We start from the raw sequence: 25,486 nt of genomic DNA, 5'->3' as shown, positions 1-25,486 counted from the left end.
CTCCTGCACACCCCCTACTGGGGATCAAGCCCGCAACCCGGGCATGTGCCCTTGACCTGAATTGAACCAGGGACCCTTCAGTCCGACGCTCTATCCACTGAGCCAAACCAGCTAGGACACACTATTCCTTATTTAAAAGGGACAGGATGAAGCAGAATCCAGACTTTAGTGGCCAATAAGGTCCCTCTTCTTTCTCTAATTATGGACAGGTACTTCCCCATTGGACCACTGTGCCCATTTCATAATCAATCTATTCCATTGCAGAGACCAGAGAATGAGCCTCTTGAGGGTAGTGCCAGTTCTTCAAATGCTCGCCTCGCTTTCCCACCTCCGCAGGCTGGGGCGCTCTCCTGCTTGCACCTCGGCCCAGCTGCTTCCGGACGTCTTCTCTGTAACAGCAGCAGCCACAGCACGGTCGGCAGCAGGAGGAAGACTGTAGAGAGGGGAGCAGACAGATATGTTGACAGGCTGGCAAAGGGAGAGCAGCACCGCAGGAAAGGGGAATGGAGAGGAGAAAGGGAGGTGGGAATTACATAAACGAATGACATGATCTCAACAACTGAGCTTTGCAAGAGGAGATGGAAATCCTGAAAGATGCAACAACTTTGGAGCAAAGAAAATTCGGTGCTTGCGTTATAAAGACCCACCAGAAATAAACACACCACAAAAAACACTGGGTAAAGACGAGTAGGCAAGTCCTCTCCCCTGAGTGGATGTTTGTGACTGCTGGTTTTTTGTTGTTGTTGTTAATCCTCATCTGAGGATATTTTTCCATTGATTTTTAGAGAGTGGAAAGGAGGGAGGGTAGGAAAACATTGATGTGTCATATTGATTGGTTGCCTCCTACACACACCCCAACCAGGGCCAGGGATAGAACCTGCAACCCAGGTACATGCCCTTGACCAAGAATCAAACCCATGACCCTTCGGTGCATGGGCCGACATCCCAACCACTGAGCCAAATGAGCCAGGGCTGTGACTGCTGTTTTTAAATCCATGGCGACAGGTGCCCTGGGCCGGCCATCCTGTCCTGAGCGGCAGAGGAACAGGTGGTGTGGACACGGGGAGAGGCTGGCCCCGAGGCACGCCACGGCAGGTTTTCATTTCCGTCCCCTCAAGCTCCGTGGGCGACCGCACCTCAAATCCCAGCCGTCCTCCCGATAATGAGGCAGATTATTGGCCTGACCTGGTCCTTTAATGTTTCCCACTCGTGCCTTGAGCTTTCATTAGTTTTCGTGTCTCATTAACACACAAATCAAAGAGTGAGAATGAAACACCTCTTGATGTGTAATCTTACTAAAAGTGGAAAGTTGAGATCATGGGACTGCAGGGCCAGCTGAGCAGATGAGTGAGCCATGGTGGGTGCCATGCCAGCCGGCAGGGGCCGCCCTCCATCTCTTCACTCGTGAGGACAACGGGGAGCGACCTCACACCCAGAAACACTCCGAGTCTCCACGTTTAGGACCCGACGTGGCACTCTCTCTGAGCAGAGACAGGCTCGAGTCGCGCTGGGTTTCCCTCTTTCCAAGCACTGGGGTGAGATTTGCGTTAAACCTCACACCAGTTCTCAGTTGTGTGTCTACCCCAGAGACGCTACTGCCCGGGGATAAAGGCCATGTCCCACTGCTCCGTAAATTCCCTCCTTGGGTTCACTCTTTCTAGCCCCCCAGCCTGGAGAAGCAATGCCATTCAGGGAGCCAGCGCTCAGCATTGTGGGCAGGAGCGGCAGGGCTTGGATTGTGGTTCTCCAGATTCATAGCTGTGTGGCTTTGGGCAAGTCGCTTAAGTGAGCCTCAGTGTTCTCATCTACAAAATGGGGCTCCTAGCGTGCCTACCTCACACAGGTGTGCTAAGGCCTAAATGAACTAATAAATACAGCGCTTAACAGCGTGTCTGAAATAATATGAGAACCCAATAACCACGACTTTCCTATAAGAGATACGTTACAGGGCGTAACAGGGATGAGGGGGGAGGGTGGTCATGCATGTCATTACAGGAGTTGAAATATGTCAGCTCTACAATCTGAACCTTGCACAGCCCAGCCAGCAGGGGGAGCCTCAGGAGTGAGCAGAAATGCCAGCTGGCTCTTCACAGGGCTCTCTGGGGAGATGGGTAGTTCTCAGAGAATCCTTCCTACTGTTCCAGTCCTCCCTCAGCTCATTCCTGAATCTTTGCGTAGTTTCTCTCTCTGGTGGTAGATATATCCCCTTTCCTTACACCCACTAGCAAGCTCACTCATTCACTCTAGGAAATGTCTGGAGAGGATCTGGGGTTCTGTCAATAGAAACATGAAAGCTATTAAGGGGAGTCCCAGGGGGAACTCATCAGTACGACAGTGTGGACGACCTCTGAACTGTTCCGTGATGCTTCTCCTGTGACCTCAGACAATCACACTCTCATCCTGACAGTGTTGAACTGAGCTCCCTAACTTTAACTATTTTCTTATTCAGGCGCATCTTCCCAAAACCTGGAGACATTCATAGAAAGGTACGTGGAAGAAGTTGTTTCTCATTTAGGAAAATGAACGAGAGCTCTGTTGTTACCCGTCATCATGTGCCCTGGGCACCAGCTAGTCACTCTGCAAACCCTGGGATATTATTACCCCTTCCTGGGCCAGTGAGCATTGGAAGTGTCCATTTCCATATGTCCTTAGAGACAGACCATAGGAATACATACAAGCTTAGATCTGGCCAAAAAGACAAAAAGGATTTCATATTCCTGTTTACGAAGGAGAACACAATTTTGTGCTCATTTGGGGCTTAATACTCAGAATCGGGTCCCTGGGTGCCCAGAATGGAAACATTGGGCCCACGATGTCTCAGGGATCTGGACATAAGTAACCCAGGTAACTCATCTGTGATCATTGACCACAAAGGCTGTGAATGATGCTAAGAAGATGGTAGCATGTCCCCTGCTGGAGACTTCACTCCACTCCTCCACTCCACACATTGATGTAGTCTTTCCCTAATGGAAGATTAAAGATTATAGAGAAGAAAGGGGGAGATGGGGATGGTGACACTAAATGAAAGAAAAATAGCAAAGTTCCCCAGAGGGTGGTCACACAGACTCTTCCACAGGCCCAGCCTGTGACCTCGGTTACAGAGCAGGGTTTCCGCGTGTTTGACATTCAGCTTCCAGTTTGTCTAGGAACCCACTGTTGGACCACCCAGCCATCGTCATATACGCCATGATTGGAAACGACGTCTGCAACGGGTGAGTTACTACCAAAGAAAGTTTTTGTTTTTTTTTAATCTATTTTTATTGATTTCAGAGAGGGAGAGAGAGATAGAAACACCAGTGATGAGAGAGAATCATTGATCGGCTGCCTCCTGCACACCTCGCACTGGGGATCGAGCCCACAACCCAAGCATGTGCCCTGACTGGGAATCAAACCCTGACCTCCCAGTTCATAGGTTGACACTCAACCACTGAGCCAAACCAGCTAGGGCAGTGATAGTGATTCTTGAACAAATATTCAGGTTATTTGAATATCCTTAAAATCAAGATGTTGGGATTAGTTAGACTTGAGTTCAAGCCCTGGTTTGTAGGTTGATGCTCAACCACTGAGCTGCACCAGCCAGGTGCAAAGAAGGTTTTGAGAATGAATTCTTTGCCTCTGGGTTCCCCCTTTTCTCCACTCCATGATAGCAGCCTGCTGTCGGATCAAATTTCTCTGTCTTCACAAGTCCTAGGCACACGTGGAATCAACAGAACCAGCCTGGAAAGCGAGAGACCCTTTCTACAAACATCTCCCATTCATCCTTTGCTCTGATTCACAGCAAAGGTGTGTGTCACGATCAGGCCTGAGTTGTGTCGCAAGAAATAGGCTCCTACTGGCCAACAATCCGAGATTGAGAACCATGACTTCCTCCAGAAAATAAGGCAGGATCACGGCCACCCCATAAGAACAGCTTCTTCACTCACATCCTCAGACGCCAACTCAGGTGACAGAGACACCATAGGCAACGCGCTTGCGTAGACTACGCACAGTTCCGGCCAGTCCTATCCCGCATGACTCACGGGAGAAAGCAGCTTTGCTCACCTGCTGATCTCAGCAGCGATTTCAGAATGTTGACTGCCTTCGTTCCCCCACAACATTTCGGAAGATTTCTCAAAATCTGTGTGTTCCCCTGAGGATATGCTGCATACTTCCAGAAGTCTGTAGCGAGCACCTGCGATGTGCCGGGCGCTGGGTCCAGCGGCAAACAGGCCACAGGCCAGGACTCAGGCGGCTTGTAGAAGGAGAAGCGTGGAGCTTCAGCCTCCAGCCCCATCACAAAACAGAGCAAATGGATGGCCAGACCAGCCCGCACCTCCCAGCCTCCGGACCATGCTCCCTGGAGGGCACAGAGCGGACGAGTTACAAGGTGTGAAGGACACCTGCAGGAGGAGGCAGGGACTCCAAGCGCCCAGACCCCCGAAACGTCCCTTGTTCAGCCGAACCTGATCACTACAAATGATTTTCCTTTTCCAAAGAGCCAGGGGGCAGGCGGCCATGAGCTGGGACCCGTGCCAGCCAGCCCCCCCCCCCCCCCGGATCTGGGCAGAGAAGCAGCCAGCACTGGGAGAAAGAGCGGGGCTGGCCGCTGGGAGGTCCCCACGGTGCCCACTTTGCAGCGTCCTGTGGAGGGTTAGAAACATGAAAACAGATGGCAGCGACACCTCCCCATCTGCCTGGCCGTCAAGGTGGAGCAGATAACCAGAGAGCCAAGTGAGCTCATTAAAGCTCCTAAGTCCAGTGCTTCTTTCTCAACCTCTGAACCAGCGGTTCTCAACCTGTGGGTCGCGACCCCTTTGGGGTTCAAATGACCCTTTCACAGGGGTCGCCTAAGACCATCGGAAAACACATATATAATTACATATTGTTTTTGTGATTAATCACTAGTCTCTAATTATGTTCAATTTGTAACAATGAAATTACATCCTGCATATCAGATATTTACATTACGATTCATAACAGTAGCAAAATTACAGTTATGAAGTAGCAACGGAAATAATTTTATGGTTGGGGGTCACCACCACATGAGGAACTGTATTAAAGGGTCGCGGCATTAGGAAGGTTGAGAACCACTGCTCTAAACTCACGCAGCCACTTCGTAAACACTTGCTACGTGCATGAAGGTCACGATTGGAAGGTAGCTTTTCCTGTCCGGAACTCAAGAAACAACGTCCCGCAGAACAACCTACGTTTCTCATGGTGACGCTGCTCAAGGTGGCCTCGGCTAGCCCAGCTTCCCGGGCTTGTCCAATCACTGCTCAACCCATGAAAGCTACAGAATATGCTGGAAAGTCAACTGTGCAAAAAGACGAACAGTTTACATCTTCAAGCCAAAAAAGTATTCTAGCGTCCTTATTTACACTTTGCCTTCCAAACCTAACTTGGAAAAAAGAAATGAATTTAAATATAACTTTCCATGATATATTTCTAGAATACATTCACACACTCCTTATTTCTGTTTTTTTTCCTAAACCAAATGAAAGTAACTCAACGAGCTTGAATTCGAAAAATGTCTGAAGCTACAATTTTGTTACTTTCAGTTTACTTTGTCCTTCTTTGTCTTAAAGTCTTTCATTTTAGGTCAATGCTCTGATAAGTACGTTCCAAAACTTCCTTTTTCTATTTTCACTAACGCTTATGAAGCAAGAAGAAAAAATACAAATTAAAATTTCCAATAATCTCTATAGAGCACAAGCACTGCTGTGAAGAGGAAGGCAGAGATGCGACATGGAATGCCCTTCGGCGGGCAGCGTGGCAGGGGGGTCGCCTGAAAGAGCACCCTATCAGGAAAGTCATGAGAGTTCAACTGGAAAGAGATATTGTGGACACACAGTGTGACTTCATTGCTCAGCCACATTCTGTTTCCCTACCTGCAATGCAGGTGGGAAGTTTTAGAGACCACGTTGCAGACCTTGAAGTGTCAAGCAAATCATAATCAGTCCCGGACTCCTTTGATTCCGCGAACCGTGTGCATCAGTTAGGATAGGTGAGGCTATGCTGCAGGAACAAACAGCTCCTAAAACCTTAGGAGTATAAAGCAACAAACTCACACGCCATTCACACTACATGTCCGTCAGGGATCATCACGCGACTCTGTTCCAGGACTCAGATGGGTGAAGTCACTGCTTCTAGAACATTGCCAAGACCCATGGCAAAGGGATGGAGCTTTTGGAGGCTCTCAGACCACCAACCATGACATACGTCTCTCCTCACAACTCAGATACCAAACCAGCGACATGGCCAACCCAGCCACGCGGGAATCGGGAAGCCAGAAACGATTTGCAAATAGCACCCATAACCGCCTCCTCATGGGGTGGTCTTCAAGGGGCGGGTATTTGGAGTGTGTATGCATCTGTGCTGGTAAGCTGGTAAGATCTTTTCTGTTCCCTTTAACCCACAGGGAGAGTGACCCAGTCCCAGAAATGACCACTCCTGAGCAATTCTATTCCAAGGTCATGGAGACCCTGAAGTACCTCAACGCCCGCCTGCCCAACGGCAGCCACGTGATTCTGTACGGCTTGCCGGATGGGACCTTCCTCTGGGATCATTTGCACAGCAGACACCATCCTCTCGGTATTGTTCTGAAGATCCTTTTACGCTTTAACGATGTCAGTGTACATACAGTTCCAGTGCAGAGAGTTCACAGCACGTAGGAACACACCTAACATGCATCGGCACGGATGCAGGCAAGCGCCCCCAGCTGCAGGGTCTAGAGGTCAGGATACAACGGTGGGCAGAACCAGGTCCAAAGCCGGAAGGGGCAGAAGTAGTGGATGAAGAATTAGGACAAATTGAAAGGTAAGAGTTTCAGTCAGGAAACTCCTTTCACTGAAGGTGAGATCTAAAAAACGAGCTGATGAAGCCCAAACAAGAGACAGAAAGCCTGAGTCGGAGGGAGGATTTCTCCGAATCTGGGTGGGGAGTGCCCCCTGGTGGCCAGATGGCATTCCGTCGCCCGCAGCCCTGGGAGGGCTGGTTCTGGCTTCCACACTCTCACCGTCTGCGGAGAAGAGATAATGTTCCTCCTCTCTGACAAGAAAATTGAATCTATCGTTCAGCCTAACTGATGTGAGGCGCAAGTGAGAAATAAGGCTGTTCCGTCACCTTCAATCTCTCTCTTCGCTCCCAGATAGGGCCTCTTATTTCTCTTTACTTTTTGGAGCGTGAGAGAGTGCTAATGAGTCAGACACCAGCCATTGCCCTTGAGAGTGTGTGTTTGGCGGGGGTGGGGGGAGGCAGGGGGAACCTGGGTTCTGTGTCTGAGCCACAGCTCGGAAGTGGGGGTGCCTCGGGGGCGGGGATGCTATAAGGGGGGAGGGGAGATGTGGGAGAAGAAACAGCCCCCACGGATTCTGCCCCTGCAGCTGACCTTTCCAGGTGACCTCCCACACCGTCTGTCATCTTCACTCTTGGTGCCTCTCTCACTTGCACCAAATAATCAGTGTGGAGCATAGCTACGCTTCGGGGCTCAGATAAGCTCCCTGGGCCGTGCAGGGATGTGGTGGCTGCCTCCCCCTTCCGTGGCCGCCCATGCACTTGGGGAGGCCTTCAGCCCCCCACGCAGGGCGGCGCATGGCAGCCTTCAGACACGCGCACTGCCCTGCCCACCCTCACCAGGGGTCACTGGTCAGACCTGGGGTTTCATGAACTTGCTCAGGAGGATTTGTCAACTGCCCCCGAGAGCTCCCGTGCCCCCTGGGGACTTGGCACTTCATTGCCAGGAGAAAGCCATGCGGGACCAAGTCCATTGTTGGTGATGCTCTGGTCCCTCCAGGGCCCTGGTGTCCCTCCACCTGCGTCCAGATGCGGCCAGGCCCCTCGGCCCGCCCTGCTGTGCCAGCAGCTCACAGAGGAAGCAAACTCCTCAGCCCCTCCCCACTCCGGCTCTGAATGTCTAGGGCATCCAGAAAGAAAGGGAGCACAGGCGTTCCTCAGAGCCATGCCAACTGGACGTCAGGGCTGGTCCCTGGGCGTGCCAGCCTTCTGCAGGGGGGGCAGGGCCACCCTAAGTGTCCCATTGGCTGCCACATCTGGGCTCGCTCTTTTCCAGGCCAGCTGAACGGGGACGTGACCTATGGGCAGTTGTACGCCTTCCTGAGCTGCCTTCAGGTGAGCTGCCCTGCCTGTCCGGAGGCCCAGCCCTCACTGTCTGTGCTCCCGGTAATCACCGTCCTCCCGCCCCCAGGTCAGCCCCTGCCACGGCTGGATGACGGCCAACGAGACCCTCCGGACGCTCACCTCGCAGGTAGGCCTGGTGCGGGCCCTTGGCGGCATGTTGGGTCATTCTTGCTCTGCGTTTGCTGCAGTGTTTGCACCGGGGATGGGGTTTGGGCAGCGTGCTGGCCCCCAAGCTGGAGAACAGAAACATCGAACTTCTGGGGGGCTTGACGGGGCCAGGGAATGTGGGGTGCCCTGCCTCTCCCCTTCCGCCTCCTCTGGGTCTGTCACTCTTACCGTGTCTGTCAGTCACTGTATATGTGTGACTGTCTCTCTCCTATGTACATATGCATGTACACACACACACACACACACGCACACCTTTGAGAGCCCGTTGTAGGCGTGTTTGTAGAGGTGGAGAGGAGTGAGTGAGGTGAGGCCCTGGTCTGAGTCCCCCCAAGTTCAGGGAGGACCGGCGCCCACAGCCTTCCTCTCCTCTCTGCAGGAGCCCGGGGCCCCCCCAGTTCTTCTGCAGAAAATGAGCCTCCTCCTTCTAAGAGACTCATGGAATTCCTTGTACAAATATACTAGTATGTGTGCATGTCTTTCCAGTATCACTTTCATAGGTGTTGGGGTTGTGCCTTCACCAGTGATGGTGAACCTCTGACATGCGAACTCATGTTTTTGGTTGATATTTCTTTGTTAAATGGCATTTAAATATATAAAATAAATATCAAAAATATAAGTCTTTGTTTTACTATGGTTGCAAATATCAAAAAATTTCTATATGTGACACGGCACCAGAGTTAAGTTTGGGTTTTTCAAAATGCTGACACGCCGAGCTCAGAAGGTTCGCCATCACTGGCCTACACAGTCTCAGAATACACACGTGTTGTATGCCGTCTGACATTCATCCGTTATCCCTCCACATCCTGGCCTTGCGATCATTTTAGAGTGTACAACATAGGAATGTACCGTGATTTATTTCATCCCTTGGAGCTGGGCCTACAGGTCATAGAGGTTTCCAATTGTTCAATGTGATCTACAGCATTGGGATGGACGTGTGTGTGTGTGTGTGTGTGTGTGTGTGTGTGTGTACATGTGTCTTTGTCTGTCGTTTCTATTTCCTTAAGACAAATTTCTAGAAAAATGCCTGGGTCTAAGAGCGAGCTGTGTTTGATGAGGTGACCCTCAAACTGCTGAACTGCTCTTAGAAAGGTTAAGCAGATTGGCATTCTGGGTCTCCGATCCCCGGGCGCTCGTCTCCATTACCACGACTGTTCATCTTCCCCTCGCCGATCCCATCGGGGAGAGTGGTATCTTACTGCTTTCATTTGCGCCGATTTGGTTCCTAATGAAGTTTAACCGTTTGCATGCGCGTTGGCATGGGCAGGAGGGAAGTCAGGGCACAGAGCTGCTGAGTGGCTCTGTGAGGACAGCTGCGGGGCGGGGGGTGGGGAAGGGGACCGTCCATTTCTTTGTTCCGCCTGAATCACCCGCTCACTCCCATCAAGGCCTAGGTTTCATGGAGCTCTCCCGTTTCTCTTGCATTCAGAGAGCAGCACAACTCTCCAAAACACTGAAGAAGATTGCCACCAGCCAGAAATTTACCAGCTTCCATCTTTACTACATGGATTTTGACTTCCAAGAAAGTAAGTGTTGCTTGGCTAAGGTGATGACACCTTATCTTCACTGACACAGACTGCCGGGAGCCGGTCCATCCTTGCTGTTTCAAGGGACCTGGCATATATGGCATACGGTTCTTAATATGTTTGCTCACCTTCTTGGCGCTGTGTTTTAACCAAGGTCACCTCTCCGAGAAAGGTTGAATCCCCAGGTAGGGATTTTCCCCTGAAGGTAGGGAGGGAATAAAACCCCTCAACTAAGTGCCAGGCGGGTAATTAATCACTTTAACTACGAACAATCATGCTTAAGCTACATAATCTTTACTCCCTGGAATGGAGATAAGAAACGCCCTAACCTTTGTAATAGAGATTGATAGGATTGAATCAACTGGTATAAATACAGATGTAACAAGACGGAAAGAGACAGAACTTAGAACACAGAACTTAGAAGTCAGAACTCAGGAGACAGGACCAAGAGAGACAGAACCTACAGGGAACCAGGAGATGGAGGAGCTTCGCTGGAGAGAACATGGCAAGGGATCCTGGACTGAACCTGACTGCAGAGGTTGGCAAGAGAGCCTGACTAGAACCTGGTGACTGAACCTGGCTGGAGAACCTAGCAAGAGAACATGGACACAGAACCTCTCTGGAGATCCAGACCAGAACTTGGCTGGAGATCCGGGCTAGAGATCCTGGCTAGGCTGCTGATCAACTGAACACTGTCTCCGTGTCATTCCTTCTTCACTGACTCCGTCTACGCCTTTGGGAACCCCTGGACCTGCTGGGGTTGGACCCCGGCAACAGACAAGAGCTAGGGAGAGCCTGCCCCGGGCAGGTATAAACCCACAGGCAGCAGGTTGGACGGGGTCTCCCCTGACATCCTCACACACGAATAGCTCCAGCGCTGAAGGAAGGCAGAGTGCGGCCCTCTGCCTGGGAAGCGGCAGCTCAGCATCACGCCTGAGTTCACCGTCATCTTAGAAACCCTCAAACAGCAGAGCCAGCGACCAGGTGGAAACGCTTCGGCAGGGGCCAGCAGGTCGATGGAATCCCCTCTGTCTGGCCAGTATCGCAGCATCTGCTTACCAGTGAGCTACAGATGAGTGTGACGGGGATGAGGGCCAAGGCAGTGCCTCTCACAGTGAGCACTGGATTGCCTACTTCGTCACAATGCAGATTCCCAGGCCCTGCACAAAAAGAAATGAATCCAAGTCTCTATGGGAATGACCTCAGATTTGCCTGTGGCAGGATGGACAGCCCGGGTCTCAGCTTCCTGGGAAGAACATTAGTATTTCTCTGCTGCCATTCTGTCCAGACACAGGGGCCACTGAGGCGTGGCCATGGCAGTAGGCATGGTCCCAGAGCTACCATTTCTCCTTCTCACCTTGACTCTGAAAATTAGTATTATTTTTAAACACACTTTTATTGATTTCAGAGAGGAAGGGAGAGGGGGAGAGAGAGAGAGAGAGAGAGAGAGAGAGAGAGAGAGAGAGAGAGAGAGAGAGAAACATCAATGATGAGAGGGAACCATTGATCAGTTGCCTCCTGCACATGCCCCATTGGGGACCGAGCCTTTAACCCAGGCATGTGCCCTGACCGGGAATTGAACCCATGACCTCCTGATTCATAAGTCAACACTCAACCATTGAGCCATGCCGGCCTGGCTGGGAAAAAAAATGATTTTTGATTGGCTTTAATCCTTCCAGTCTCGTGTTGATTGCCAAGCAATGGCTGTACAAGAGAGACGCCTCCTGTTGATGGACTGGCCTCTGGGGTGGCGCTAATGAAAATCTTTGCCGTGCATGCACAGGACGGACCATTTCTCCTCCAGAGGTTATCATCTCTGTCTCCCCACCCGCCCTCCCAGCCCGAGCAGCCAGGGGGAGGCAGATGGCCTGCGTGAATCATCGCAGATTACATTAGCTGACACGGCTGCATTGCAGAGTCTAGTACTTCAACTCTGAACATCTTCTCAACAAGACTGATGGCCCTTAACTTGATTCCCTGCCTAGGTGAGACCGATTTCTCTCATGGCGAGAGACATTTTGATGGATAGCCTCGCATTAAAATGCAGAGCTAACGACTCACTAATGAATTCCTGCTGTAAACAAATATACCACCAAGGGATCTCTGATCGTCGTCAACCTTGAACATAGGTGAAGTTATTAAAAATATAATAACGTCTAACATGCGCAGGGAGCGTCCTCACTTCCTGAGGGAGCCCCAGCTCTGTGCTTTGTTACCTTTGGGATTGCAGGCAGGTCCCTGCACATTTCTGAATGCTTCGGCCCAGGCCTGAAAAGGGGGCGGCCATATCTACAGAACACATCTCAGCCATGGTTACAGGAACATGTGGCCCCCCTCAATGCCATGCCTGGGGCACTGCCGGTCCCCAGGAAAGAGTACCATTGCCATCACACCCTTGCTACCCAGCGTGTGGTTTGGGGCGAGCAGCATCCACTCCACCTGGGGGCTACTTATGAATGCAGAACCCTGGCCCCGCTCCTCACTGGGGCCTAGGAATCTGCATTTTAGTACAGTCCATAGACAATCCCATGCACGTTAAAATTTAATAAGTGAGGCTCTACAATGCTGCCAGGTTAAGATTATTAGTCGGTTAGGCATCAGGTTTTTGCTATGTCTGTCCTACCATGTGCTGTATAGGTGCTGGGGATCTAGCGCTCAACAAAACAGAACAGTCCTTATGTTCACCAAGGGTCTAGAACAGTGGTTCTCAACCTTCCTAATGCTGCGACCCTTTAATACAGTTCCTCATGTGGTGACCCCCAATTTCATTGTTACAAATTAAACATAATTAAAGCATAGTGATTAATCACAAAAACAATATGTAATTATAGATGTGTTTTCCAATGGTCTTAGACGACCCCTGTGAAAGGGTCGTTCGACCCCCAAAGGGATCACGACCCACAGGTTGAGAACCGCTGGTCTAGACTCCAGAAGACCTTGACCCTTGGCCCAGTCCTGGCCAGCATTCCGTTGATGACCTTGGTGCTTGTGAGGAGAGGTCATCAGCCCATTCCTGTCCTCCGAACAGCAATAAATGCAGTAACAAAGCAAAAGAATAAATTTAAAAAGTCCAGTTAGACCAAACTGAACGTCTAACCACATGGCGGTCGGCACTTCGCTGGGAAGCCTCCCTCTGTCTCTCGTGCTTAGCGATCCTCATCGACAGTTCAGGACCTTCCTGAGGTTTTGTAATTTTCTGGTAAAAAACAAATAGGACGATCCCGCTGGGTACAGGGCCTCCCTCGCCTTCTCCACGAGAAGTCCATGCACACTGCCCTGGGGAGGACAGACGGACGCGGTGGGAGGGAGAGTGGAGGCAGAGGGACCGGTGCCGGGATCCACCCTGGGATCAGCCGATGCAGCACCTCACATTTAACATCCAGGCGCCCAGTGTCTGCCTGAAAGAGCCGGAAGTTTATCTAGTTTCCAGGAACTGTATCGAGAACTTGACGTATGCCCCAAGTTCCGCTACTGCAAAGGGAATTTTGACCTTGAAAGCTTAGCATTTCCCAGAGCAGGCAGAGGGACCATCGCTCCTAGACCCGTCTCTGTGGGGAACACCCACAGCCTGGCAATCTGGTCTGCCCCGTGGGGGTGCATGTGCCCTTCCAGGAAAAGGCCGGAATTTACCACCGGATAGAACTGTGTGCCTGTCCCGACTCAGACCTCGAGTAACCAACCTCGAGCACATGAAACAGCCACACAGCTTTTGTCTCCTTTTGAGCAACGTGGCAATAACGGCAGGCGGAGCTCATGTAAGGATGGAGGCGCCTTGCAACAGAGTAGGGACTCAGCAATGGCACAGGGACATCCCCTCCCCACCACCCGCCACGGTCACCTGTGCATGTGGAGCACCTGCTACCATCTCCCAGGGCTCATGAGACCTGGAGAACAAATGTTATTCTCTTTCTTTATTTTTTTAATGTATTTCTTTCATTATTGATTTCAGAGAGGAAGAGAGGGAGAAAGATAGACACATCAATGATGAGAGAGAATCACTGATTGATGGGCTGCCTCCTGCACTCAACCATTGAGCCACATGTTCCATTGAGCCACACCAGCCAGGCTATTCTCTTTCCATGTCCAACTCAGCTCCATCACTAATCACACCTGTGGACCATGCTGAGTTCCTTAGAGGAAGCTGTGGTAGAAATGCATCTATCACCGTGGTCTCCTTTCATGAGAAATGAAGACCCACTTATCAAACCTGCAGTCTTCACAGTCCCACGAAAATCTCTCCTTTCTGTGCTGCATTTGAACCGTGTCATCATCGATAGCCTCTTTTTTAATGTGAAATTCACCATTTCACACCCCGCGACAGAGCAAATCTCAGTTGAGGGCCTGCCCCCTGAGGGTGGGCACAAGAGCGATCTGCTCTCCACTGGGACACCCGCCGGCCCTGAAAGATGGTTGTTGTCTCCAGAGGCTCTCTGCCTCTCGCTGACTCACCCCCCTCCCCCCCGCAACTGGCCATGAGCCACACAGAGCAGCGATTTCCCCCCTTTGGGAAAGGGCAGCTGAGAGGTCAAGGGCCTTATCCTCGTCTGCGCCACACCTCCCACAGAGGAAGGAAAGTGCCACTGGGCTGACAAGGCCATTTCCACACTGACCGCTGGAACACACTGCCGGCTACCCTCCGCTTCCGTGGCAATGCCTCTGGAGCACACCCGTGTCTCAGATCCTGCCATGTACCTGCAAAAACAACCAGTGACCTCATGGCGCAGACCAGCATGTGGATTTCCCTTCTTAAATACCTGAGAGTGTTACTGGCCATTAAAGAGCCACACGTGGTCTATGAATCTCCGCCCAGGACGTCTATTGCTGCTCTGAACAGCAGGTCATTAGCCGAGTCTCTCTGACTTCCCAGGTCAAGAAAATACATCATGTGACACATCCCAAGAGGTCATTCATGATCGGTCATGAAGAACAAAGAGGGCCTGGCAGGCGTGGCTCAGTGCTTGAGCCTTGACCTGTGAACCAGGAGGTCACAGTTTGATTCCCAGCCAGGGCACAGGCCTGGGTTGCGGGCTCGATCACCAGTGGGGGGCGTGCAGGAAGCAGCCGATCAATGATTCTCTCTCATCATTGATGTTTCTCTCTCTCCCTCACCCTTCTTCTCTCTCTAAATATCAATTTTAAAAAAACATTTTTAAAGAAAGAGAGGGGGAGAAACAAAGAGGGCACGGGTCCCTGCCCTTGAGTTTTCTGCGGGCTGAAGAGGAAAGACCTGGAGAACCGTAGCTATGCCTGCGCCCCTCTCTGGACATCGGGGAGTGAGCACCCGGGCCACTCTGGGGCAGCAGGTTCTAGGCTTTTCTCCTGGGAGGCTCTCTAAGGAGGTGCGTTTCCCTCAGGCGTTCTCACAGACGAGGCTACTACCGTGTCGGGTTCACATACTGTTGCCTCGAGCAGCAGACACTCCTGGCCTGTCACCCCTGGTGAAGGACGGCTGTATTGCTTTTCATCGCTCGGGTTGTGATGTTGAGATCATCAGCATGTTGTACGTAATCATATTTCCGACGCCCCGTAGGATTTTTGATGATGACGGGTTGCCACAGGCAGGCAGGTGTGGAAATGGCAGGTGTGGAAATGGCAGCCGTGAAAGGCGATGTTAACACGTCTGCTCCCCCTCCTGCCTCTGCGATGCTGCCCCACTGGCCACTGGGAAAGGAGATGGACTGGAACGGGTTCCGAATAGTCCAGAGCTCACCTGGCCCTGCCACACAACCACATCCACTCGCACACGTGTTCCTCCCGAGTTAGGAAAACAACAACCACACAGTGGGGAGAGCATCTCTGTTCAGAAAGTTCCCCCAACACGAGATAACGTCTCATGGGCAGCCCGGGTGGTGAGCCCGGCTCGGGAGGCAGCGGGCAGCTCTGGCGACAGTCCCTGCTCTAACCCTCTGGCTGTGTGTGTGCCCTGCAGTCATAAAGAAGTGGCAGAAGAGAGGCGGGCAGCCCTGGCAGCTCCTCGAACCCGTCGATGGATTCCACCCCAATGAGGTGAGCCGTCGTATCTTGGTTGTTGACAACTACCTCTTAGATTATTTTTTAATATAATTATGCATTCCATACATGGGTTAGATAGAAGAGTCAATAAAAGTAAAGGGAGCCGAACCGGTTTGGCTCAATGGATAGAGCGTCGGCCTGCGGACTGAAGGGTCCCAGGTTCGATTCCGGTCAAGGGCATGTACCTTGGTTGCGGGCACATCCCCCGTAGGGGGCGTGCAGGAGGCAGCTGATCGATTTCTCTCATTGATGTTTCTAACTCTCTATCTCTCTCCCTTCTTCTCTGTAAAAAATCAATAAAATATATTTAAAAAAAAAAAAAGTAAAGGGAAAACCAGAGGAAGGGGAAAACAAGGTGGAAATGATACCTGGCCTCTTGACTTAATGTCTACAGTTTGCACTCATGTAACGTGTGGGGGAAGTTCTAAGAGATGCCTATAACCTCGCTCTGTGCTTTCCAGGGGTCAGTGCAGAGAGGGGCATAGTCATGGCCTCCATAACATAACATAGGTCAAGTACACACACAAATCCCAAGGATTCCTGAAAGCGAGACCTGTGAGAAAGCTCTTCTGTGGATCCTTCTAGCAAGAACACTGTGAGAGGAAAGCAGGGGGAGCAGGAAGGCAGGACTCTGTCCCTTCCTGCCCCACCCCGTCTATCATCCTGGCTTCAACCCAGGAAGCTCCATGTTTATCTGTCACTCATCTGGACTGACTCATGATGCTTCTTTATTTAAAAACTAGAGGCTCGGTGCATGAATTTGTGCACAGGTGGAGTCCATCCAGCCTGCCCCAATCAGGGTGGGGGGGCCGATTGGGGGAAGGGCTGGCTGAGGGGAGGGGCCACAGCTAGCTGGTGTGGGGGGTAGGAGCTGCGGGTGGTTGGTTGGCAGGCCCCGCTCCCTGGTCAAACTCCCAGTTAAACTCCTGGTAGGTCGAGGGGACAATTTGCATATTAGCCTTTTATTATATAGGATAACGATAAATGAAGTAGTAGGGAAGTCGCTCTGCCACTTTCAAAATTTTGAAAGCTGAGAGTCCTCCACCACACTAGTCTTTCTGACTCAGCCTAGGTGAGGATGGGGTGGCAGTGACCAGGGTCCAACCTGAGAAGTGCTTTCGGTGTCCTCTCCTGTGGCCTTGGCCTTGATGGTCAACCAGGCCACGGTGAGGGCTGGCCATCCCCTCAGGCGTGTGAGTGGAGCATAGCTCACCTTGCCCAGGCTCTGGGAGGAACCCACGGCAGGGCTAACAGAAAAAGGAGAGGGCCCCTCCATCCACAGTTGCGTGCACAGTGGAGTCCCACAAGTGCTGGGTAGATTTACAGTGAGTAATCAATGCCCGTCTCACTAATAACTAAAAATAAATAAATCCAAAGCGTCTCAGAACATCTAATGTTCCTGTGGATCTTGTGATCCAAGAGAACTTTGGGCTAGAAGCTGGTTAGATATAGAGTCTGCCCCTTTCCAAAAAAAAAAAGATGTCTTTGGTTTTGGAATAATGTGGAGACCTTCTGTCGGGCAATATTTAGGTAGTAGTGCTTGTCATTCTTTGTGCATCATAGCATTGTACCTCTACTCTTCTGATTTGATAGAGAGAAGGGATATGAAGAAATGGTCAGAGGGAGTTAGTTAAGAACAAACTAGCCCGGACAGTGTAGCTCAGTGGTTGAGCATCGACCTATGAACCAGGAGGTCATGGTTCAATTCCTGCCCAGTCAGGGCACATGCCCAGGTTCTGGGCTCAATCCCCAGTAGGGGGCATGCACGAGGCAGCTTATAAATGATTCTTTCTCATCATTGATGTTTCTATCTCACTCTCCCTCTCCCTTCTTCTCTGAAATCAATACAAATTTAATTTTTAAAAAAGAATCATTAAATTAAAAAGAGCAAAGTAAATAGAGGGTTGAAGACAGCTATGTTTTATCCCTTGGGACGAATCTGTCTGGTCCATTACAAAAGCCATGCTGTCCCTCGAACATTAGGGCTCAAGGCCTGTCGCACGGGACCTTATCTGACACTCGGACGGCTTTGCCTGCAACCGATTATTGAAAACGGAGCCAAAGCTGACACCCGGCCTGTGCCATCATCTTGTTAATCGGGAAGATCTGCGCACATGCTGGTGGTGGGTGGGGAGCGGACACCAGTGGGCAGCCCCACTACGCCAGGCGCCGTGGACAGCAGTGCCCGAAGCCTGCCTATCTATCGTGTATATTAAGCTGCACAGCCCAGATTGCAACTTGTCATCTAAAAATGTGCGAGCGCCGACCCGGCATCCAACGCTGTGAGAATCCGAGAGCGAACCGGAAGCCTTCCCTGCCGCTTGGGGAGGTCCTAGCGTAGAGTGACAGGGTGACAAGGAAGCAGATAATGACACATGAAGTGGAGAATGCCTCCGCTGTGCACGCGCAGACGCCGTGGGGCATCGTGGGGGATGGGAGGCCGGGAGGGGCGTCAGAGGGACCGCGAACTAGGCAGGGAAGGGCAGAGGGGAGGGGTGAGCGCCGGGCTGTGCTCGGCAGAGACCTGGATGTGAACGACAGCGTGGCACGCGGGAGGCGGTGGGAGCGTTGGTGCCGCTGGAACACGGCACCAGAGTTGGGGGGAGGAACAGGGGGAGCATCCAGGGCCCAGGCCACCTAAGTTCTGGAGGGGCTTTGGCTCCTCCTGCGGGGAACTGAGAGCCACTGAAGGTTTTAAGCAAGGAAGACACCTGGCCCTACCAGGTCTGGCTCAGTGGGTAGAGTGTCGGCGTGCGGACCAAGGGTTCCTGGGTTCGATTCTGGTCAAGGGCACATCCCTTGGTTGCAGGCTCCTCCCCAGCCTGGTCGGGGCATGGACAGGAGGCAACCAATCGATGTGTTTCTCTCACATCGGTGTTTCTCTCTTTTTCCCCCTCCCTTCCACTCTCCCTAAAAACCAATGGAAAAATATTCTCAGTTGATGATTAACAACAACAAAAAGATACCTGTGGTAGCGGCGTGGAAAATGGTTTAGTGGGGGCCAGTCCACAGGGAAGGAAACTATGTGAGAGAGAGGAAGAGAGAGAGAGAGAGAGAGAGAGAGAGAGAGAGAGAGAGAGAGAGCGAGAGCCTGAACAAAGGTAGTGGAGGGGAAGGAATGGTTTGCATTGGAGAGACTCAGACAGCTCAATCAACAGGGCACCGTCACTCCTTGGATGTGCGGGTAGAGGGAAGAGATGCTAAGCAGGCACTTCCTGGGAAGGTGGAGAGATGGTCCACTGCCCACTGAGGTGAAGAGCACAGGGATGCAGTACACTGGGGAGGCGTTTGGCACGTGTTGGGCTTACGAAGCCCCCGGGAAGTCCACACGGGATGCCCTTTCAGCAGGAAACACACAAGCGCTGAGCTCAGGGAAAGACAGAAGCGAGGGGAGCCCTGAAGAGGAGCCTCCGGAACCCCTGCATGCTCCCTCCCTCCGGCAGAGGCGGTGCTCATGAATCCGCTAGACGACAGGCAGCTATGGGAGGCCACATTTTTCCATCTTTTTTAAACATTGTTATTGATTTCAGAGAGGAAGGGAGAGAGAAGGAGAAACATCAATAATGAGGGAGAATCACTGATCAACTGCCTCCTGCACGCCCCCTACTGGGGATCAAGCCCACAACTGGGCATTGAAAGGGCAAGGACTACGCCCTCCACCTTGCCCCAGGGTAAGGGCTATGCCCTCCATCTTACCTTGGCCATGTGCTCAGCAAGGCTTCTTCCCCAAAGCCAAGCCACTGCTGGCCACGCCCAGGATTTCTCTGGACTGGCCAATGATAGTTAAGGGAAGTGCACGCCATCACTATGACCACATCCTGTGTAATGAGACACCGACTGGCGCCTGGCCAATCGGCAGGGCCCACAGTCCTTTCTCCTCCCCTTGCCCCAGCCCCCTATAAAGCCTCTCTCCACACAGAGTTCTCTCTCTCGGCCACTGGAGCTTACCGTTGCATCGGTGAGTGTGGCAGGGGAGCCAAACCCGGGTTTGAAATGAATGACTCTTTGCTTTTGCATCGGACTGACGGGCTCCCCGGGGGTCTTGGGAACTTTGAAATCTGGGCACAACAGGCATGTGCCCTTGACTGGAATCGAACCCAGGACCCTTCAGTCTGCAGGCCGACGCTCTACCCACTGGGCCAAACCGGCTAGGTCTCCGTCGTGAAAGAGCCAAGCGAACACATTTGGCCTCAGGACCCGCTCCTACGGCATGGACGTCATGCAAACCAAGGCGCTCACTCCGACCTTTCCAAGTGCCCCTCACCCGCTCCTGTGCCTCGGAGCAAGCAGGGGCTGGGATGCACCCTCCGCCGCCCCCCTTTCCCGCCCCCCCCCTCCCCGCTAGCAGGGGAGCGGGCTTTATTGTGACATCGTATGTTTGTTTGGAGAACCAGGCTCTCTCCTAGGAAAGACCCGCCATCGTGTGGCTGAAAAAGGGGTCCTCCGGGAAGTCACCTCACAGCGTAATCGGATCAAAAATTCCTGCGGGAGGTCCCTTGGGAGGCCACCAGGCATATAACTTCCTAGGGAAAGGTCTGCCTTTCCCGTCAGCAAGCCCTGTCCGCCGTTTCTGTGCACATGTTAACGCACCTTTGATAGCAGTGCAGCCACCCGCAGAGAGCACATGATTTAACTGCCCTGTAATCCGTCCCCACCTGCTCTCTCCCACCCTCGTGTAACCCTCCTTAATCCCAAACGCATAAAAGCAACTGCAGAGCTGTCATTCCCTGGAGCATCTGAGAGCTTGCTCCCGGCAAGTGTCGTCAGCTCGACACAAATAAAATCTCCTACAGAATTCTCCACAGGTTTGGACGCTTCTTACATCCAAAATAAGGACAAATGTGGTCGAACAAGGAAACGTGGCTCCATTTAAGTTCTTATCAGAGGGAGGGAAGTCCTGGAGGCCGCCTGGAGGCGTCACCAAGGGCCCAAGCAGACACTGCACCAGGCCCCTCCCTCCCATGACTCACGCCTGCGTCCTGGAGGCATCGGCCCGACCAAAACCTCCTCTCAGACAAGGGGTGTCGGGTCGCCTGCTCTGTCACCGCTCCTATGAGAAGGTCGAGGAGGAGCCTCCGCAGTGGGCCAAGGACCACCCCGTGGCCTGGCACCAGGAGGGTTTCCGAGCAGCAGCAGCAGGCAGACGGGGGTGGCGATGCCCCCAGACGCACCCAGACAGCACGGGTGCCTGCAGACACGCCAGTGACCGTCACATGCGGACGCGCCCGGCCAAGGGCCACGCGGGCTGGAAACGGCAGTCACGTCTGACACAGGCAGCACCGCCCAGTGCCCTGCAGCCGGGCCCCGCAAGGGTCAGCTACCAAGGAAGAGACCCAAAGGGCCTCGCTCAGCTGACCAGAAGGTCCCACTGAGCCAGAACCCCTCCGTTCCGCACGTCCTGGGGCCAAAGTTCATCACGGCCGGGTTAGGAGCCGGCGGCCATGAGTCCCTCCTGCACAGCTGTCTCCCCGCCCCGAGCTGTCTCCATCCGCCCGGGGGACAGGTGGAGGGAGCGGGTGGCCAACGAAGAGTAAGCCAGCTCGCACCCACCTGATGGAATGCAGCGCATTGAATAAACAGTGACACCGATCTGCCTTTCGTAACAGAAACGTGCTTGTGATTCGAGCAAAGCACACAGCAGCAGGTGAGAGGCCTGGGGATGACTGTTCAACTCTGCGCATTTGTCAACACCCCTGGCACTGCTTGCCAGAGAGCCCGTTTACTGCATGTAAATTACACCTAAAACAGAGATCATACAATCGTCTTTACAGAGGGCTCCCATGCGTGTGTGTGTGTGTGTGTGTGTGTGTGTGTGTGTGTGCGTACACATCAGAAAGACTCCACGCCCGATGGCAATAGTGTCTGAATCTATTGTGATTGCAGATGACTTTTGTTTTTCTCTTCTTGCTTCAGTGTTTTAAATTTTCCTCAGGTGACTAGGTATTGCTTCACTATTGTCAAGTCTGAATGAGGAAGCCCAAACGCTACTTGCGCTGGAGGAACGGCTCATTGGAATAAGGAGAAGGGCAGCCCTCCCCACACCCTGTGCCCGCATCATGGGAGCTAAAGGCGGAGGCTGGTGCTAAGACCCCCTGGAGGTGCTCAGCAGTGGTTCTGAAGTGAAGGACCGAGTATCGTGGGTCTTCTTAGCACAGACCTCTAGTCTAGTAATGACAGTGCCACTCTCGTTGGAGACGCATGTAATAGCAGTGCACACGCATGAATATTTTCATCTCCACGAGAGGGACCGCCCACTACAGAGCACCCTGATGGGCAGCGAGGCACGGAGACAGGCCCCCCCGGCCTCCAGCCCCACACTCGCAGGACCCCACTGCCTCTGCACCTGTCTGGCCTCACGGCCTGGCACCATCGTCCCCACGCCAGGCCCGCCCACCTCTGCGCCTGTGCACATGTTGTCCTCCACCATCGCACCGCTCCCACGGGATCCCCCTGGGGAACCCCTCCTTGAGAATTCAGCTCTGCCCCCCACCCCGGCCCCCTGCCAGCAGAGTCTGCACCTCTTCCCCTTCCGGGCGAGGGCATCCCCCTCCCTGTGGCTTTGCCGGTGCCCATTTGCACATCGGGTTTTCTCACTAGACTGGGAGCTCCTTAAGGAAAGGATCCGATGGGCTCAGCTCCAAAACCCAAGCTCTAGGCCCGCAGTCAGTGTTACCTGTCCACGGAGAGACAGACAAGTGGCTTCTGAGGAAGTGTGTTTGTTTTCTTTTTTGTCTTTATTGATTTCAGAGAGGAAGGGAGAGGGAGAGAGAGAGAGAAACATCAATGATGAGAATCATTGATTGGCTGCTTCCTGCGCGTCCCCCACTGGGGGTCAAGCCCACAACCCAGGCATGTGCCCTTGAACGGAATCAAACCTGGGACCCTTCAGTCCGCAGGCTGACTCTCTATCCACTGAGCCACACCAGCCAGGGTCTGTTTGTTTTCTATTACTAAATCACAAGCCAGCACAAGTTCAGCAGCGAAACAATATCCATCTCTTATCTCACAGTCGCTGTGAGTGAGGAAGGTGTCACAAGCTAAAGTCCAGGTGTGTCCCCCGGGCCACGTGCTCATCCAGAGACCCAACCGGGGCAGGGCTGCTTTCAAATTCACGTGGGTGTGGGCAGAATTCATTTCCCTTCGAGGTAGGACTGAGGACCAGCTCCAGCTGGATGTCAGCAGGAGGCACCCTCCACCCCCTGCCAGGTGGCTTCCTGCTTCACCAGGGCCACAAGGGGGGCCGCCGGTGGCAGAGTGGTTTTATTTTTTTTTTTTTTTTTTTAGAGTGGTTTTACATAATGTTCCGTCCTCACTGGAGTGAGAACCAAGCGATAGGTCCCACCCTCTCCAGGGAAGGGATCATACAAAGAATGATGGTGGCAATCACGGACCACCCAGAGTGTGTCCCCACACGAAGAAGAGAGGGGGTCTTGCAGGTGAAGTCCTTACTGGGTTGTCATTTCTGTTTTGCTTCTCCTCACAGGTGGCGACGCTGCTGCTGGCAGATGACTTGTGGGACAAGGTGCGGCTGCAGTGGCCCCAGGTCCTGGGGATGGAGAATCCGTTCAACACCCAGATTGAACAGGTGTTTGGAGACCAAGGCGGACACTGAGTCCCCCGGGGACATGGGCTCCTGGGGGGCTTAGGGAAACGGAAACTTGGGTAAACTCATCCGGCGCGCAGTTCCAGGGCTGCTGTGCCAGGCTCGCAGGCCTCTCCCTACAGCCCCTTCGCAGTGCTTTTCTCTCCGCAAGGAGCGCATCGGAACGACAGCGTGGCTCTGAGCTTCTGGGTTCAGGTCCCCGCCCACTGGCCCTCCTACCACATTCAATAAAGAGCTTTGGGCCCGGCCAGTGTGGCCCGTGAACCAGGAGGTCAGTTCCATTCCCGGTCAGGGCACAGGCCGGATTGCGGGCTCCATCCCCAGTAGGGGACGTGCAGGAGGCAGCCAGCGATGGGTGTTTCTCTCTCACAGATGTTTCCATCTCTCTATCCCTCTCCCTTCCTCTCTCTCTAAAATCAAGAAAAACATATTTTTTAAATTTTTTTAATTAAAAAGAAAAAGAGAGCTTTGGGTGCCATTCCCAGCAAGAGAGCATCTGCGCCCTTGAATGGCTAATTGTGGTGAAAAACAAGTAAGAATGCCAGCACATTGGCAGCTTCCCCGGGCCGTAGGGCGCCGGGGACTGACCCCCTCGCTGGCTATGAACGTAGGACACAAAACACAAGGCCCTTTTCACTGCCTTTGTCAGAGATGTTTCCTGTCACATTGCGTTGGTCACAGGTACCATGCATTCTTACTACTCAGGGCAGTCATTGTTCTACGGTGTAGAACCGTGGTCAGCAAACTGCGGCTCGTGAGCCACATGCGGCTCTTTGGCCCCTTGAGTGTGGATCTTCCACAAAATACCATGTGCGGGCGCGCGTGTACAGTGCGATTGAAACTTCGTGGACCATGCGCAGAAGTCAGTATTTTGTGGAAGAGCCACACTCAAGGGGCCAAAGAGCCACACGTGGCTCGCGAGCCGCAGTTTGCCGACCACTGGTGTAGAACAACTCTATTCAGTCGCCTGGACACTCAATTAGCAAGCACTGAACCTCTGCTTCCAGGTTGATCTAGAATCACAGGTGACATCTTTGCCAGCCGTGGGTCACAGCAAGGTCACCAGGCGATCAATGCACAGCCTTGTTTTGTGGGTGCTGCTATTGAAAGACACCTACATTATGCCTGCACAGCTGATTGAGTAACCCTGAACTCAGGGCCAACAGCAGGGTGACGCACATGAGAGAACCCTGTCTGCTCACCTGTCTTCTCCCTGAGGCGCCCACCGCCGACCTGCACTTAGAAACTCGGGCGGCCCTTTGGCGTTGCCCCTGGGTGACACCGTCACTGCGAAATCACCAACAAAAAGCATAAAAGTGCCCACAACGCGGCAGTATATCTGCCGTGAAAAGGACACTTGTCCGTAAAAGGCAGAGCCCTGCCTCCTTCCACCCCAACGGGGACATGCGGGTCAGGGGACTGAGCACGTTTGCCACTCAGATGACAAGAGTGCCGCCGGGGTGCTGACATGGGGTGACGGATAAATTCACGGATACAGAACTCGCCAGCAGGGGGGTTGCCTGTGTCTTGAGAGATCATTTGTGGCCACAGGACTGTGAAACAGCTGCCGGTATTAGAGCCCGTACAAAAGAGGCACACGTACCTGGCCGTGGCTGGTTTGGCTCAGCGGACAAAAGAGGCACACGTACCTGGCCGTGGCTGGTTTGGCTCAGTGGACAAAAGAGGCACACGTACCTGGCCGTGGCTGGTTTGGCTCAGCGGACAAAAGAGGCACACGTATGAGCATGTGCCGGGCTTACACGCTAGTATTTCAAAATCCTCACACCAGGGGGTATTTGCTTTCACCACAACGGGTTTCTTCGTAATCCCGTCTTATTTTTGTAGTTAAACTGCCCAGCCTGCCGGGGGTACCTGACGCAGGACGCCCACGTGGGCTGGGTGGGGGCTTGGAGAGGAACTCGGGCTAATCGTGGGGAAGACAGCCGAGTCCCTGCTTCCCGGACAGTCCCCGGGGGAAGTTCTGCTGAGAGACGTCTGTCCCGCTCACCATCCGCCCGACGTCGCTGACCGGGGCCTCCTCTTCCCTCGATGGCTGTTAGCAGCC

General features: G+C 52.9%; 1 protein-coding gene across 1 annotated transcript in view; it reads left to right on the top strand.

The window, feature by feature from the left end:
- Positions 1–23,688, top strand: part of AOAH (acyloxyacyl hydrolase) — a 98,949-nt gene extending 75,261 nt beyond the window's left edge. The window contains exons 14-21 of the mRNA XM_059655861.1: positions 2,450–2,486; positions 3,138–3,212; positions 6,398–6,570; positions 8,048–8,106; positions 8,183–8,242; positions 9,710–9,806; positions 15,736–15,812; positions 23,302–23,688. Of these exons, the coding sequence (XP_059511844.1) occupies positions 2,450–2,486; positions 3,138–3,212; positions 6,398–6,570; positions 8,048–8,106; positions 8,183–8,242; positions 9,710–9,806; positions 15,736–15,812; positions 23,302–23,430 (707 nt within the window). The 3' untranslated portion in view covers positions 23,431–23,688. The remainder of the gene's footprint in view (positions 1–2,449; positions 2,487–3,137; positions 3,213–6,397; positions 6,571–8,047; positions 8,107–8,182; positions 8,243–9,709; positions 9,807–15,735; positions 15,813–23,301) is intronic.
- The last annotated feature ends 1,798 nt before the right edge of the window (positions 23,689–25,486 follow it).

The sequence above is a fragment of the Myotis daubentonii genome, chromosome 10 (assembly GCF_963259705.1).
Source record: "Myotis daubentonii chromosome 10, mMyoDau2.1, whole genome shotgun sequence".
Taxonomy (NCBI): domain Eukaryota; kingdom Metazoa; phylum Chordata; class Mammalia; order Chiroptera; family Vespertilionidae; genus Myotis; species Myotis daubentonii.
The sequence above is the reverse complement of the archived record's forward strand: the minus strand, read 5'-3'. Positions and strand labels throughout refer to the sequence as shown.